Source organism: Haliotis cracherodii, unplaced genomic scaffold (genome assembly GCF_022045235.1).
Source record: "Haliotis cracherodii isolate W230 unplaced genomic scaffold, xgHalCrac1.p SCAF_2, whole genome shotgun sequence".
NCBI classification, from domain to species: Eukaryota; Metazoa; Mollusca; class Gastropoda; order Lepetellida; family Haliotidae; genus Haliotis; species Haliotis cracherodii.
Window position 1 is genome coordinate 8,973,033 of NW_027266275.1, and position 18,011 is coordinate 8,991,043.

Consider the following 18,011-nt stretch of genomic DNA (forward strand, 5'->3'; position numbering starts at 1 on the left):
CTATTCTAACCCCGATGTTCCCGGGTTAATGCATAAGTAGGTAAATGAGAACAAGTAGATTGCACCTTAAGTCAAAGTGTAATTAATTATTTTACTATTTGGTTTATATATAATATCCAAATATAAATTCGGTTTATGAAGGACGTAACAAAAACCTACCTATATATCCCATTAATAGAATGTATCAGTGTACAACTATCAACTAATCATCATGTTTCTATTTCTAGTGTCAGATAGAAGCACGTGACAAGGCAACTAAGCCTCGATCTGATACTGCCCTGGTTAACGTCATAGTTCTGCCCACGCAACAGTTGACCTTCGCTAGGTCAGATATCAGCGTAACGATCACCGACAAACAAGATGTCGGCAGCTCTGTCACACAAGTTCAGGTGGAACAAGCGGTAAGACGCCCTGGCAAAATACTTATAAAATCTTTTTCGTCCATATTTCCATCTGTTTATCAATATCGACTATCAGGTGCGTTGATATACAACGATCACACCGGTCAACCGGTGATTTAAAGTCGATAAAATTTGCTTTGTAGAGTTGTGTTCCTTAGTCATGTCAGGATCTTTCGTGTTTTTTACCAACATGATAAACGTCTACTTACTTCCATTTCCTGACCCAGAAACCTATGATTGTGGGTTCGAATCCTGGTTCGCCCCGATTATGTTTCTAGGTTTGTTAGCACCATACCCGTGCTCGTGGGTATCGCCGAAGTGGTAAACGTCTGAGACCTGCATCACTTCGGACCTTCCTCCGATTAAGCTGACATGCCGCGATATAACTGCAATACAGTAAACTACGGTTATAACGAACACGCTTATAACGAACCGACGGATATAACGAACTTATTTTTTGGTCCCGACTATTTGCTGTAGTTATGTGGTATATATGCTTATAACGAACTACGGTTATAACGAACTAAAATTAGTAGTCCCTTTGAGTTCGTTATAACCGTAGTTTACTGTACTGTTAAAAACGGCGTTAAACCCATCTCACTCACTCACTCCATTTCCTGACATGCCGCGATGTAACTAAAACATTGGGCAATTTTGTAGCGCTTTGACCATACCCTAGGGTGTCACTTTGGCGTATTTTACACACACACGCACGCACATGCACGCACGCACGCACACACACACACACACACACAAACACATTACATTACATTACATTCTCATATAACTGATAGGATTTTCTTTTAATAGTCGGTTAAAGTTTGTTTCATCTTGCCATGTGTTAAATATTGCTCAATTGGTCATATTTTGATTTTATATACGTGTTATGTATAGTTTGTAACTAAATGCAATTTGGATCTTTTTTCTAAGGTAACAGTCGGATATTCCTTAATTGGCACCGACCGTGCACCGATATTCTTTGACGTCAACATGACAACAGGGTCGATATATGTATCAACACAATTAACCTCCGACCCCGATAAATTAACGTCTTACCAGGTAAGTAATATTTAAATTTCAAACCAACTTTGTATCCTTATAGTCATTTACGTCATCGCACACCGAGATTTTAAGATAAACTAGAAATAACAAGAAAATTATCGAAGTGACGCAAAAAACTCGAAATTTCGAGTCTATTTTAAAAACTTGAAATACCTATAAAATAATCAAATTACGAGAAAATAATTGAAGCAACGAGAATAAAAAATGAAATTTCGAGGGTTTTTTTCATAAAGTTGAAATAACGAGAAAATAATCGTAACTGCGAGAAACAAAAGTAACGAGAAAATAATTGAAAATACGAAAATATAGTCGAAGTAACGAGAACAAACTCGAAATTTCCAGAAAAATAAACAAATAATTGAAATAATGCGAAAAATCGATTAAAAAACATATATACTAGTATGCCACAAAAGCGGCACTATTAGACAAACGTACAAAGCGGCGTTTTTATATATTTGTAAGTTTCTGCTAGGGTAGAAATTCATTTTTGAGCGTGCATTAAATGGTAAGATGATCCAATGTGGAATAAGATGTCACTCAGGGAAGTCCATCAGCGACCAGGCGATGGGATAGCCTAGAAGTTAAGCGTTCGCTCGTCACGACGATTCCTCACATGCGTAAAAGGTGTGTAGCCCATTTCTGGTGTCCCCCGCCGTGATATTGCTGGTATATTGCTAAAGGCGGCGTAAAACCATACTCACCCACTCCATCATCGACCTCAAGTGTTGACTTTATCTATTGTCCTTGTACTAACCTCTTCTCGATCAAACTTAATTTTTTTTTATTTTTCTTGCAGTTGTTGGTTGAAGCTAAAGGTTTGGATGGCTTGTCGTCAGCAACAACGTCTGTGAATGTCACCGTTGTGCGACAGAACAACGACCCGGTGTTTTCCCCGAGCCGCTACACGGTCAATGTGTATGAGGATCAGACGCCAGGAACCAGCCTCATCTCTACCACTGCCGTGGATGGGGAGGGGGTGAGTTTCAGTCCAACGTTATACCATTCTTATTATCTCGAATCCCTTTTGATTATTTGTGACTTATCATATTCGTTCAATGTTTACACAGTGAAACAGCGTTAAGTCAAAGCCCTGAGCTCCATCGGAAATATTGTCTGGTTTATCCGTATTCGAGACAACCGAGTTACCGATATGAGACCATAGTGCCAATTATGATTTCCCCATAACGTTGTAACGTTAGTTCCTCAATACGATGACGGATTTCGAGTTTATGTTTTCACTAAACGTATGAGTGCATTGGTGACAATACAATTGAGTAATAACTTATTGCGCATGTGTATATATATTGTTACATAATTATTTGTTTTAATTATAAGTTAAATACACGAAATTATGATTCCATATGATATGACCGGGGTTTATCCTGAACGTGTTTTGATGTCGTGGGCTGATCTTGAATTGTGTTGATGTCGCTGGTTGAATGTGTGTTGATGTCGCTGGTTGAATGTGTGTTTATGACGCTGGTTGATCTTGAATGGGTAATGATGTCATGTGTTGATCCTAAATGGGTGTTGATGTCGTAGGCTGATCTTGAATTGTGTTGATGTCGCTGGTTGAATGTTTGTTGATGTCGCGGGTTAATTCTGAATGTGTGTTGATGTCGCTGGTTGAATGTGTAATGATGTAATGTGTTGATCCTGAATGTGTGTTGATGTCGCTGGTTGAATGTGTAATGATGTAATGTGTTGATCCTGAATGTGTGTTGATGTCGCTGGTTGAATGTGTAATGATGTCGGTGGTTGATCCTGAATGTGTGTTGATGTCTCTGGTTGAATTTGTAATGATGTAATGTGTTGATCCTAAATGTGTGTTGATGTCGCTAGTTCAATGTTTGTTGATGTCGCTGGTTGAATGTGTGTTGATGTAATGTGTTGATCCTGAATGTGTGTTGATGTCGCTGGTTGAATGTGTGTTGATGTCGCTGGTTGATCCTTAATGTGTGTTGATGTCGCTGGTTGAATGTGTAATGATGTAATGTGTTGATCCTAAATGTGTGTTGATGTCGCTGGTTGAATGTGTGTTGATGTCGCTGGTTGAATGTGTAATGATGTCATGTGTTGATCCTTATGTGTGTTGATGTCGCTGGTTGAATGTGTAATGATGTCATGTGTTGATCCTTAATGTGTGTTGATGTCGCTGGTTGAATGTGTAATGATGTAATGTGCTGATCCTGAATGTGTGTTGATGTCGCTGGTTGAATGTGTAATGATGTCACGTGTTGATCCTGAATGTGTGTTGATGTCGCTGGTTGAATGTGTAATGATGTAATGTGTTTATCCTGAATGTGTGTTGATGTCGCTGGTTGAATGTGTAATGATGTCATGTGTTGATCCTTAATGTGTGTTGATGTCGCTGGTTGAATGTGTAATGATGTAATGTGTTGATGTCGCTGGTTGAATGTGTAATGATGTAATGTGTTGATCCTGAATGTGTGTTGATGTCGCTGGTTGAATGTGTAATGATGTAATGTGTTGATCCTAAAAGTGTGTTGATGTTGCGGGTTGATTCTGAATGTGTGTTGATGTCGCGGGTTGAATGGTTAATGATGTCGCGGGTTGATCCTGAATGTGTGTTGATGTCGCTGGTTGAATGTGTAATGATGTAATGTGTTGATCCTGAATGTGTGTTGATGTCGCTGGTTGAATGTGTAATGATGTCATGTGTTGATCCTGAATGTGTGTTGATGTCGCTGGTTGAATGTGTGTTGATGTCGCTGGTTGATCCTGAATGTGTGTTGATGTCGCTAGTTGAATGTGTAATGATGTAATGTGTTGATCTTGAATGTGTGTTGATGTCGCTGGTTGAATGTGTAATGATGTAATGTGTTGATCCTGGATGTGTGTTGATGTCGCTGGTTGAATGTGTAATGATGTCGGTTGTTGATCCTTAGCGTGTGTTGATGTCGATGGATGAATGTGTAATGATGTCATGTGTTGATCCTAAATGTGTGTTGATGTTGCGGGTTGAATGGGTAATGATGTCGCGGGTTGATCCTTAATGTGTGTTGATGTCGCGGGTTGATGTTGTTGTTGTAGGATATGATCTTGTACAACATCAGTGGGCCTGGCAGCGATCTGTTTCTCATGCATCCCATCACAGGAGAAGTGTTCCTGATGACAAGTCTGAGTGGGGAACCAAGTAATACATACCAGGTACATAGTTAAGATATGAGATCGTAATCGTCAGTAAACCCGTCGTCAGTCTCACCAGGATCCTCCATCTTTTCCAGTCGACCACATCACGCTTCTTTACCAAACAGTCCACCTTAACCCGTGGTCAACCATTCACATGTGCATATCAACTATTCATCTGTGTATATCAACCATTCACCCATGTATATCAACCATTCACATGTGTATATCAACCATTCACATGTGTATATCAACCATTCACCCGTGTATATCAACATTCACCCGTGCTTGTCAACATTCACTTTGTATATCAACCATTCACCTGTGTATGTCAACATTCACTTTGTATATCAACCATTCACCCGTGTATATCAACATTCACCCGTGTCTGTTAACATTCACTTTGTATATCAACCATTCACCTGTGTATGTCAACATTCACTTTGTATATCAACCATTCACCCGTGTCTGTCAACATTCACTTTGTATATCAACCATTCACCTGTGTATGTCAACATTCACTTTGTATATCAACTATTCACCCGTGTATGTCAACATTCACCCGTGTCTGTCAACATTCACCCGTGTATATCATCATTTACCTGTTTATATCAACATTCACCTGTGTGTATCAACTATTTACCTGTATATATCAATATTTACCTGTATATATCAACATTCACCTGTGTATATCAACATTCACCTGTGTATATCAACATTCACCTGTGTGTATCAACTATTTACCTGTATATATCAATATTCACCTGTGTATATCAAAAATCACCTGTGTATATCAAAATTTACCTGTGTATCAACTATTTACCTGTATATATCAATATTTACCTGTATATATCAACATTCACCTGTGTATATCAACATTTACCTGCGTATATCAACATTCACCTGTGTATATCAACTATTCACATGTATTTATCAACTACTCTCATGTGAATATTCATATACAGTAAAATAAATTAAAAAGAACACGCTTATAACGAACTGACGGATATTACGAACTTTATTTTTGGATCCCGAAATTTACTTTATATATGTTCAATATGCTTACAACAAACTAAAATTAGTGGTCAATTTGAGTTCGATATAACCGTAGTTTACTGTATATATATATATATATATATATATATATATATATATATATATATATATATATATATATATATATATATATATATATCTTGCCATGCAAACATTCACCTCTCTATGAACCATCCTCATATATGTCCACTGACTCTCAGTACATGTCTCTTTGTCTATCATTCGCCAGATTTGTTCAGAAACCGTTTTGTATCAAAAATCTAAATACATACAAAAAATAACGAGATTAACGAGGTTTCACTGTAAATCTGACTGTGCTTCTATGCTGCAGTTGAATCTCCACGCCGGCGATGTCGATAGTCAAGAGCCAGAGCCGATGGGTACTCTCACTATCAATGTTATTCGAGACATCGGTGTACCTTACTTCGAGGGAACTCCCTACAAGGCAACCCTGAACTTCTCAGCATCACAGGGCGACAGCGTCATGCGCGTGGTCGCACGGGACCTCGACTTAAACGTAGGTTCACCTCTGTGGAAAATAAATATATTTATGTTGACGTTTCAGAATTAGTTATTACACCGGGACAATGTCATTGAAGGTGTAAGTTAACCTTCATCATAGTTTGTTTATTTGTTTGTTTGTTGTTTAACGCCTCACTCAGCAATATTCCAGCTACGAGGGGCGTTCAATAAGTTTTGCAACTTCAAGATAAGACCAAGTCGCAGAATAACCAAGTCGTTTGGACTATTATTTTTCAATGTAATCTCCATTGACCTCAATACACCTGTTCCATTTGTCCTTTAAGCTTTTAATACCACTTTTATAGAAATCCGCGGATTGGCCCTCTAACCACGCCTCTGTGGCAACCTTTATGTCCTCATCATCCTGGAAGCGTCTTCCACGTTGGGCAGATTTCGTTTGCCGGAACAGGAAATAGTCACTTTAGGCTACGTCTGGGCTGTAGGGTTGGTGATTTAACAGTTACGGCGGTCTGTAAATAATCGAGTCTGGACCAGACAATCCAGTGATTGATGTCATGAGCATCGTTCCTAATTATTAGGTAACGATGACATGCATCAGCCTGACCACCCGATCCCGTTAGTTCTCTCTTACGACAAGCATAGTCGCCTTTTACGGCTGAAGACCTTTTCTACCCCGTATCTTCATGGGTCGCCTTAATCATAGAGAGTCAATGTATCAGTAAACCTGCAATGTAGAGTGAGTGAGTATAGATTTACGCCGTTTTTAGGAATATTCAAGCATTATAACGGCGGGAGACACAAGAAATGGGCTTCACACATAGTGCCCATGTGGGGAATCGAACCAGGGTCTTAGGCGTGACGAGCGAACACTTTAACCACTGGGCAACCCCATCGCCCCTTCAATGTAGACAAGGGTGTAAAAGTAAACATTCACAGAGGTCGGGGTTATCTCAAAGGATTATTAACAATATGTACAGTAAAATACCTTTTTGAATGATGCTATGCATACTTAGAGCATCGTTTGGAAGTGAGTGAGTGAGTTTGGTTTAAAGCCGCTTTTAACAATATTCCCGTCATATCACGGCGTAAGAGTTTAATGTGGGAGGACAGCCCGAAGTAATGTAGGTCTCAGACATTTATATTTTGAGCCAAACCCACGATGGCTGGCAAACCTAGAAACATAATCTGGGCAAACCGGGATTCGAACCCACAACCATAGGTTCCTGGCGTGCCCTGCACAGCGCATTATGGCGACTTAACCACTGGGCCACGCGTGCCCCCTTAACTAAGTGTTTATACTGTTTCATGTTTTCAGGGAGATTTAAAATACGATATTGGCGGACAGTACTTCAAGGACAAGTTTGGTATTAACAATGACACAGGGGAGATCACCGTGACTGGGAGGTTGCCGCGTGACACAGAGAGGTACACGGTACGTGACAGCCATGACTAGACTATCATACAGGAGAGGAAGTGAAACTTGAAGTTTCTAATATAAATATTTTAACAATATGACGGCGTATCAGTTAAGTGGTAGACAACAGGTCAAAGCACAAGGCCAAGAGTTGAAATGAATTACACAGGTCACTGATAATAATCTTTAAAATCAGGGATTCGAACCCAGGACGGAAATAGAAGCAATATTGCACAACCGATTACAGCACCTTAGACCTTTATACCACCATTGACCCCCTGATGTGACTGAACCCGCGAATCAGCCGGCCCTGTCGGGGTTTAATTTCAAAACAGATACATTATTGGTGGTCGGTGAAACTTAGACCCAAGAAGTGAGTTTAGAACTTGCCTGCGTTAAATAAACCATACCTCTCGGTTGATTTTATCATAAATTTGATTGTCATTTGAAAACATCTTAAGTTAGCGATATTATACATAAAAGTTAACTTTGTCAGCACTCAAAGAATACTTCTTCATGGTTATATTTTTCTATTTTATTTTTTTTTAGAATTAAAAAAATCGCATTTTACGCAACCACTGATTGGTGTCTCAGACATCTTACATGTATCTTTGAAAAGGAATAAATTTGCTTATTTCAGCAATATTTCAAACATGGTTGGGTTCATGTATTTGAAAATTCAATTCTTACCCCAGTCTTCATTTAAACAAATTTCCCAGATAACTTTTTACAAACTGTTGCAGAAATGAGTGATGGTACAAAAAATCAGTTTAATTAATCACGTAACGTCACTCGTTTTGTGAACATGACAGTTTTGACTGCTTGCTTCCTGTTCCCGCTGATGAGAGAGTCATGTGCTGGAGACTTTGTCCTTTGTATTCTGCAGTTGATTGTGAACGCATATGACAGCCGCTTCCCACAAAACAAAGCAACAACCAGTGTCGTGATCAATGTGAACGTCAACCCCAACCCCCCGGTCTGTCAACCTCGCCCCATCAGTACCACCGTAACGGGAGATACCGCCCCCGGTGACGTCATAGCTGATGCCAATGCAACGGATGCTGATGGGGTAAGTTGTCCAGAACTGAAGTAAAAACTGCTGGCTGAAGACAATAATAACTTATGGTTCCATTTTTCAAACAATACCAAATTAATACCCCCTCGATCACGATGTGTATCGACACCCGAGCACCTGTCGTGAAGCGTTCGCCAGAAAATCGCGGTCAATGGACTTCCGTTGTTTGTGTATTGTATGTTTAAAACTGTTAAAAGTGTCTTGATCTAATCTTTTTATCTGCTTGCTCGGGTTATGGTTTTGAACATATTACTATGAATAAATAAATAATTTAAGTCTACGTATTGGTGATGACTTTTTCGCCATGTGCATCTATACCTTATAATGCTCTTGCAGGATGACCTCACTTACGCCTTTGCCAACATTGACAGTGAAGACAGAAGTCAGTTTTTTCTGGAATCGACGAGTGGGAAACTTTTCCTCAGGCGTGCCTTTACAAATATCAGGGCTACGTACACATTCTCTGTCCGTGCGGCTGACCAGTACAGCCGGTCGTGTGTCACATTCGTGTCCATTTCTGTCTTGTCCGACACGCCGCCTGTGTTCATCGGTGGCCCTTACACAGTCACCGTGTTAGAAAATAGCCCACCAGGGTCTTCTGTTGTCATGGTCACTGCGCAAGACAGCGATTTGAGGGTAAACATATTTTCCTCATATTTGTATGCTTCCTTAAGCGACATTTTACTTAATACGTCAACAATCGTATAAGTGGTTAAGGTACTAGTATTGTCACAATGTATTTTCCACCCGTGAAGATCCGGGGTAGAATAGGTCTTCAGCAACCCATGCTTGCTGTAATGGGTGATTATGCTTGTCGTAAGAGGCGACTATCGGGATCGGGTGGTCAGGCTCGCTGACTTGGCTGATGCATATCATCATATCCCAAATACGTGGATCGATACTCATGATATCAATCACTGGATTGTCTGTTCCAGACACGACTATTTACAGACCGCCGTCATATAGCTGGAATATTGCTGAGGGCGGCGTTAAACCGCGTTAAAACAAACACAACGTACTTTCAAACACAGTGATTGCAGACGATATAGTTTTTGGATAACAATTTCTTTATTCTTTGTAACGACATTTCAGGTCTGTAACCGAACGAAAACTGTTAGGGATAATGATTATGTTTTAAGGATATTGTTTCATGAAATTGTGTGATCATCCTAACTACAAAAATATCTCCAAAAAAATGTATTTTTTAAGTACAAATACATGTTGATATATATAATTTATATATAAATTATATCGTTTTATTCTTATCTTTGCACATAATTTATATATATATATTTAAGGTATCAATTATGTGCAAAGATAGATATATAAGGTATCAATTATGTGCAAAGATATATATATATAGGTCTGAAGAAAATTATGTTGAGTTGAATGTGTACCGACTAGAGCTGAATATGGTAACAATATAGCATTATCAATAAGACAATCAAGTTGTCCATTACCGGTTCGTGGTAGAGTTAGAGTTCAGTGGAGTACACACTGTGTAGTGTATAAGATACCATGGTCTCTGTTTATGGCTTCAATTTTCACCGCCTAACGGAATTAGTAGTGAATGTTGATGGGCTTCTTCATTATTATGCTTGCAAAATTATTTTAAACTTTTTGTGTGGCACGCTTACGATGAGGTGATTACATCAATTATTATATAAGCCTGATTTGAGCATTGACACCGCCCTGGTGGAATTGATACAGGCCAGTTATTGTCTTAAAGCTACTAACTATTACTCCAAGACTTCCAAGTCTCAATGTCAGCATGGAAAGAAACCTCTTTGATTAATATTATTATTACTCTGTTTGCGTAGGAATTGGTGAGTGTACAGAACTGGGTTGAAATATAATGTTGATAATAATTTTGAAAGTCGTTTTGTCAAAGTGTTTCCCTAAGATAAACCTGGTGCCCGTTTCACAAAGTGATCGTAGCTGGACGACTGTCGTAAGTATGGGACTAACTACACATTTCTCCAATATGACGCCATATATTACTTTCCAACAGGGCTCTCTTGCTTACGAGATAAGCGGAACACTCAGTGCACCAGCTTACTTCGACGTGGGCAGAAATACAGGCGTGGTCACACTGAACTCCTCCTTGATAAATTCTTGTGTGTCGAGGTACACGGTAAGGAACATTTACATACATATAAGTCAATACGTCAACAGGCTGTCAACTGACACAAAAAACAATTTAGCGACACAATGTTCGATGGATAATGCGAAAGGATCTTCTTGTGTCCAATAATTGAAATTTGCCTTTGTCACCTTTGTATGCGGTGTATATAGGGGGGCACGGGTGGCTCAGTCGTCTAAGGCGCCGCGATTCGCTGTGCAGAGTTGCGTCCCTTGGGCACGCCAGAAATCTATGATTGTGGGTTCGAATCCCGGTTCGCCCCGATTATGTTTCTAGGTTTGTCAGCACCATACCCGTGCTCGTGGGTTTCACTGAAGTGGTAAACGTCTAAGACCTGCATCACTTCTGGCTTTCCTCCCACATTAAGCTGACACGCCGCGATATAACTGGAAAACTGTTAAAAGCGGCGTTAAACCAAACTCACTCACAATTATAATTATATATTCAATTCCGGATATATCGAACCTGGACACAGCGAAACATCGTCTGTATCGAACCACAGTTAATATATAAGTGGTTGGTCACGTGACTATTTATTCCGAATATAATTGGTATAAATACTTAAGATTGACATGAGACTGTGTTTTATAAAGGTCGTGAATAAATATGCGTGTTCATATTTATTAACGTCCTTGCATCGTTTTCGGATAAGCATGGCAAAGGTGTCCAGTGGACAATGTTGCTGCTGTTTGCTATGCAGAATTGTTCCCCTTTAGTCATGAGGATCTACTAACGGGGGGTTTGAATTATGACCTCAGGTCAATGATCCTTGGTCGGTCAGCTCCACGTCCATACTCGTTGCTTTCACCATTGTGGTTAATTCCACGATCCCGTAGAGGGTGACACGCTGCGATAAAACATACACTGACCAAAGTGGCGTTAAAATCAAAACTCACTCACTCACCCCACAACAGATCCAGGTGTCAGTGTTCGACACAGCAGCCCCCACGGCGGTCACCACGGGGACAGTGCAGGTCAACGTCATCAGAAACCCCAATGGTCCAGTCTGGTCGTCATCTACATACAGTGTAACCATTACGGACAGCACCGCTGCCGGCACCGACATCTTGAACACCACGGCCGTGGACAACGACGGCGTAAGATGATCATTTGACTAATATCTCTTTAAAGTGATAACACCCAACCATTATTAACAAGGAAGCATTCAAGTGTCCCCGATCCAATTTTGTTCATCATCAGATTCATACATACAGTGGGACAATTTGTAAGCACAATCCTTTCTTGATTTTCATACATTACCAACTTCTATGGATATTTTGGAAATATTTATATTATATTGATCTTATTTGATAAAGATACCGCTGAAATATTAGCATAAAAACTGCACTCATGTCATGTGAAGCACAGCGGAAGTCAATCAACCGTTACCAAGGACCAGTTACCGCACACGCCCTGAGATGATCAAATAAGGATTCTGTAATTCACTTCAAACAATTAATGTAGCCAAAAAATCCTTCATATATAGATTCTTATATCCCATTTAATCCGAATTTCCAAATCCGAATCCGAATCTTACAATGCGTTATCGTCTATTACAACAGGACAGCATAAGGTATGAATTTGGCAGAGGATCGAACACAGACCTTTTCCGAATCGACGTGGACACCGGCACCATTAGCCTTCGGACTTCCCTGACCGCCGACACAACCGGACGTCAGGTTTATTTGGTGCGTGCAACTTGATATTGTACTTACATGTTGATAGTTATAAGTAACGTGTACATATAGATATGACTGAGAAGCATATACCGATTTTCTGCGAAATTTATGAAATGAAAATGAATGATAGAACGTGCTCGTGCTGCTTGGAGAGATTATTTGAATGACATGAGTTACTTCCCTTCCTTTATTTGAATGACAAGAGTTACTTCCCTTCCTTTATTTGAATGACAAGAGTTACTTCCCTTCCTTTATTTGAATGACAAGAGTTACTTCCCTTCCTTTATTTGAATGACAAGAGTTACTTCCCTTCCTTTATTTGAATGACAAGAATTACTTCCCTTCCTATGTTGATCTCCACGTACAGTATATTTACGTATAGTTATCGTTATTAATGACACTTGTTCATTGCTGGAAGAATAAATCGGTCATCATTTATTTGCTGAATATGTTTACATTTCAAACATTTACGGTCTCTGTGATAAAAACAAAACTGGTATTGGGTACCATACCATATTCACAGTGTTCATATAACCCGATGATACTTTCCCCAAATCACCAAAAGCGCTCAGGTTACATGAAAAGTCTGAATATGGTAATGTTAAAATATTACTAATAACCAGTTTTGTTTGTTACGATTGTAATAATCTCTATATGTAGTCCATTATAAACCGTGTCGTTAAGGTAGCCTCACGTAAACGGGGCATCAACAGTGATGCTATGTGGCATTAGTATTGGTGTGACGTCATAAAGATGACGTCAAAATAGCATTTGCATTATGTATTTGTAATACGGTTGAGCGCGGTTTAGTTACTCGCTGATGTTAAATCATCTATACATGTACGTGAATAATAAATTACATATACGAATGTAAGAGACTTGCTATCATTCCAGCTTCCACTAACTGCCCGAGACCAGAGAGATGTTGAGAAAAGGGCGATCGCCACTGCCACCATCAATGTCCGACGGGACACCCAGTCCCCTAGATTCACAAACACCCAGTATAGAGTGACTGTGTCAGAATCGTCACCAGTTAACAGCAGTCTCATCAATGTTTCTGCAGCCGACAACGATTTACAGGCAAGAACAGGCTTATCATCACCAGCGACAACTATGTTATCTTATCACTTAGGGAGAATCCCATGTTATAGGACTGTAGTAGTTTCGCGTTAATCGTTTTACATCACACATTTTTTAAAAAAACAGTAGTTTCGCGTTTATCTTTTTACATCACACATTTAATAACCCCAGTAGTTTCGCGTTAATCTTTTTACAACAAAAATGTTTCAAGATATTTTTTTATAAAAAAATGATACATTTTGTTCATTTGTTCAATATGACCAGTACTATTTAACTTGCTCATCCGAACACGACTGTCTTCAGGGTGAAATACAATATGATCTGACGGGCGACGAGGCGGCGATGCTGTTCTTCCGTGTCTCAGCTGATACTGGTCAGATTGTTCTCAGGACTGATCTCAAGATGGATAACTCCATCTTATATACAGTGAGTGTTATCGACGCAAGTAGGCCATTGTAGCGCCTCTGTCTAAATCTTATCACTTCTTCAGTGAGTTGAAATCCACTGCAACTGATATTTTGTCGACACTCGACCTTAAAGATATTCCTATGTGTACTGGTTTATTTTGTTGTTTAACGACCCAATAAACAATATTCATGCTATAAGATGGCGGCTTGTAAATAATCGAATCTGGACCAAATAATCTAGTGATTGATACCATGAGCATCGATCTTCGCAATTGGGATACGATGACATCAACCAAAATCGGTGAGCCTCATACGACAAGCATGGGTTGCTGAAGACCTCTAACGCGCATTCAACACGTATGAAGAATATCACGTCTTGGGAAGCACAACACCATGTTACTGACAGATAAATAAATCTGTTTTCGAGCAGTCACCTTGAGAATTAGACAGGGATGAGAGAAACTGCGAGAAATGGAGAAAAGTGCTTGCACAAAAAGGCATGTCACCCACGGAAATACCCCAATAAACTCTCCGTGAGCTACTGCTACATGTCATTGTGCCTGGACCGACGACACAAGTGGCAGTGACTGCAGTTTCAGATTTAAGATTTGTGCACTTGATTTATTTTCTCCTCTCCTCACCTAGCACCTCCCTACTCTTAACGTGGGCGGTCGGGTAGCCTAGTGGTTAAAGCGTTCGCTCGTCACGCCGAAGACCCGGGTTCGATTCCCGACATGGGTACAATATGTGAAGCCCATTTCTGGTGACCCCGCTGTGATATTGCTGGAATATTGCTAAAAGCGGCGTAAAACCATACTCAATCACTCTTACTCTTATCTCTTCCTTCAGCTCAAACCACACCTGGGTGAGTCGTTATCAGTAGACCAGTGGTTGCCACAGTGGAGCCATTTTGGAGGTGGGGGATTAGGTTAAAAGCATACGATTCTGTATGTTAAGTGTATCTCACAATATGTCATACTTCCAGATTAGGATAAAACCATACGGTTCTGTATGTGTACTGTAAAGGCATAGATTCTGTATATTAAGTGTATCTCTACAAAATGTCATGATACTCTCAGATTCAGATCAAAGCATACGATTCTGCATATGTACTGGCCAGGCATGGGTTCTGTATATTAACTGTATCTTTACGATATGTCATTTCTTTCAGATTAGGATCAAATCATACGATTCATGCCAGGCATGGGTTCTGTACATTAACTGTATCTCTACGATATGTCATTTCTTTCACATTAGGATCAAAGCATACGATTCTGCATATGTACTGGCTAGGCATGGGTTCTGTATATCTACGATATGCCATTTCTTTCAGATTCAGATCAAAGCATACGATTCGGCCTATCCTGCCAATGCTGCAACAACAACAGTGTTAGTCTCAGTAGTACGGAATGCCAACACGCCCATCTCGTCGCAGACCTCCTACACCACCAGCATCCCGGAGAACACCCCGCCTGGGACATCCCTGCTCACCGTTACCGGCACTGATGTGGACGGGGTAAGAGTGCCTGGCTTATTCCCTGTAGTGTATGTCAGTAATGTGTACCATGGACGGGGTAGTGTGCCTTGCTTATTCCCTGTTGTGTGTGTTAGTAATGTGTACCATGGACGGGGTAGTGTGCCTTGATTATTCCCTGTGTGTGTTAGTAATGTGTACCACGGACGGGGTAAGTGTGTCTGGATTATTCCCCGTTGTGTGTGTCAGTAATGTGTACCATGGACGGGGTAAGTGTGTCTGGCTTATTCCCTGTTGTGTGTGTTAGTAATGTGTACCATGGACGGGGTAAGAGTGCCTGGATTATTCCCTGTTGTGTGTGTCAGTAATGTGTACCATGGACGGGGTAAGTGTGCCTGGCTTATTCCCTGTTGTGTGTGTCAGTAATGTGTACCACGGACGGGGTAAGAGTGTCTGGCTTATTCCCTGTTGTGTGTGTCAGTAATGTGTACCACGGACGGGGTAAGAGTGTCTGGCTTATTCCCTGTTGTGTGTGTCAGTAATGTGTACCATGGACGGGGTAAGTGTGCCTGGCTTATTCCCTGTTGTGTGTGTCAGTAATGTGTACCACGGACGGGGTAAGAGTGCCTGGATTATTCCCTGTGTGTGTTAGTAATGTGTACCACGGACGGGGTAAGAGTGCCTGGCTTATTCCCTGTTGTGTGTGTCAGTAATGTGTACCATGGACGGGGTAAGAGTGCCTGGATTATTCCCTGTGTGTGTTAGTAATGTGTACCACGGACGGGGTAAGAGTGTCTGGCTTATTCCCTGTTGTGTGTGTCAGTAATGTGTACCATGGACGGGGTAAGAGTGTCTGGCTTATTCCCTGTTGTGTGTGTCAGTAATGTGTACCACGGACGGGGTAAGTGTGTCTGGCTTATTCCCTGTGTGTGTGTTAGTAATGTGTACCATGGACGGGGTAAGTGTGTCTGGCTTATTCCCTGTTGTGTGTGTCAGTAATGTGTACCACGGACAGGGTAAGTGTGTCTGGCTTATTCCCTGTGTGTGTCAGTAATGTGTACCATGGACGGGGTAAGTGTGTCTGGATTATTCCCTGTTGTGTGTGTCAGTAATGTGTACCATGGACGGGGTAAGTGTGTCTGGCTTATTCCCTGTGTGTGTCAGTAATGTGTACCATGGACGGGGTAAGTGTGTCTGGCTTATTCCCTGTGTGTGTGTCAGTAATGTGTACCATGGACGGGGTAAGTGTGTCTGGATTATTCCCTGTTGTGTGTGTCAGTAATGTGTACCACGGACGGGGTAAGTGTGTCTGGCTTATTCCCTGTGTGTGTGTCAGTAATGTGTACCATGGACGGGGTAAGTGTGTCTGGCTTATTCCCTGTGTGTGTGTCAGTAATGTGTACCATGGACGGGGTAAGTGTGTCTGGCTTATTCCCTGTTGTGTGTGTCAGTAATGTGTACCATGGACGGGGTAAGTGTGTCTGGCTTATTCCCTGTGTGTGTGTCAGTAATGTGTACCATGGACGGGGTAAGTGTGTCTGGCTTATTCCCTGTGTGTGTGTCAGTAATGTGTACCATGGACGGGGTAAGTGTGTCTGGCTTATTCCCTGTGTGTGTTAGTAATGTGTACCATGGACGGGGTAAGAGTGCCTGGATTATTCCCTGTTGTGTGTGTCAGTAATGTGTACCACGGACGGGGTAAGTGTGTCTGGCTTATTCCCTGTGTGTGTTAGTAATGTGTACCATGGACGGGGTAAGAGTGCCTGGATTATTCCCTGTTGTGTGTGTTAGTAATGTGTACCATGGACGGGGTAAGAGTGCCTGGATTATTCCCTGTGTGTGTTAGTAATGTGTACCACGGACGGGGTAAGTGTGTCTGGCTTATTCCCTGTGTGTGTCAGTAATGTGTATTATGGACGGGGTAAGTGTGTCTGGCTTATTCCCTGTTGTGTGTGTTAGTAATGTGTACCATGGACGGGGTAAGAGTGCCTGGCTTATTCCCTGTGTGTGTTAGTAATGTGTACCATGGACGGGGTAAGTGTGTCTGGCTTATTCCCTGTGTGTGTGTTAGTAATGTGTACCATGGACGGGGTAAGTGTGCCTGGATTATTCCCTGTTGTGTGTGTTAGTAATGTGTACCATGGACGGGGTAAGAGTTCCTGGCTTATTCCCTGTGTGTGTGTAAGTAATGTGTACCATGGACGGGGTAAGAGTGTCTGGCTTATTCCCTGTGTGTGTCAGTAATGTACCACGGACGGGGTAAGAGTGCCTGGCTTATTCCCTGTGTGTGTCAGTAATGTGTACCATGGACGGGGTAAGAGTGTCTGGCTTATTCCCTGTGTGTGTCAGTAATGTGTACCACGGACGGGGTAAGAGTGCCTGGCTTATTCCCTGTGTGTGTCAGTAATGTGTACCACGGACGGGGTAAGAGTGTCTGGCTTATTCCCTGTGTGTGTCAGTAATGTGTACCATGGACGGGGTAAGAGTGCCTGGCTTATTCCCTGTTGTGTGTGTCAGTAAGGTGTACCATGGACGGGGTAAGAGTGCCTGGATTATTCCCTGTGTGTGTTAGTAATGTGTACCACGG

The 18,011-nt window shown here is 41.2% G+C and overlaps 1 protein-coding gene across 1 annotated transcript in view; it reads left to right on the forward strand.

The window, feature by feature from the left end:
• Positions 1-18,011, forward strand: part of LOC139469720 (cadherin-23-like) — a 94,420-nt gene that overhangs the window by 33,355 nt on the left and 43,054 nt on the right. Inside the window, exons 29-42 of the mRNA XM_071251968.1 lie at positions 228-401; positions 1,332-1,460; positions 2,260-2,439; positions 4,518-4,634; positions 6,001-6,186; positions 7,468-7,584; positions 8,453-8,635; positions 8,978-9,277; positions 10,653-10,775; positions 11,699-11,881; positions 12,347-12,472; positions 13,358-13,543; positions 13,847-13,969; positions 15,284-15,466. Coding sequence (XP_071108069.1) covers positions 228-401; positions 1,332-1,460; positions 2,260-2,439; positions 4,518-4,634; positions 6,001-6,186; positions 7,468-7,584; positions 8,453-8,635; positions 8,978-9,277; positions 10,653-10,775; positions 11,699-11,881; positions 12,347-12,472; positions 13,358-13,543; positions 13,847-13,969; positions 15,284-15,466 — 2,310 coding nt within the window. The remainder of the gene's footprint in view (positions 1-227; positions 402-1,331; positions 1,461-2,259; positions 2,440-4,517; positions 4,635-6,000; positions 6,187-7,467; positions 7,585-8,452; positions 8,636-8,977; positions 9,278-10,652; positions 10,776-11,698; positions 11,882-12,346; positions 12,473-13,357; positions 13,544-13,846; positions 13,970-15,283; positions 15,467-18,011) is intronic.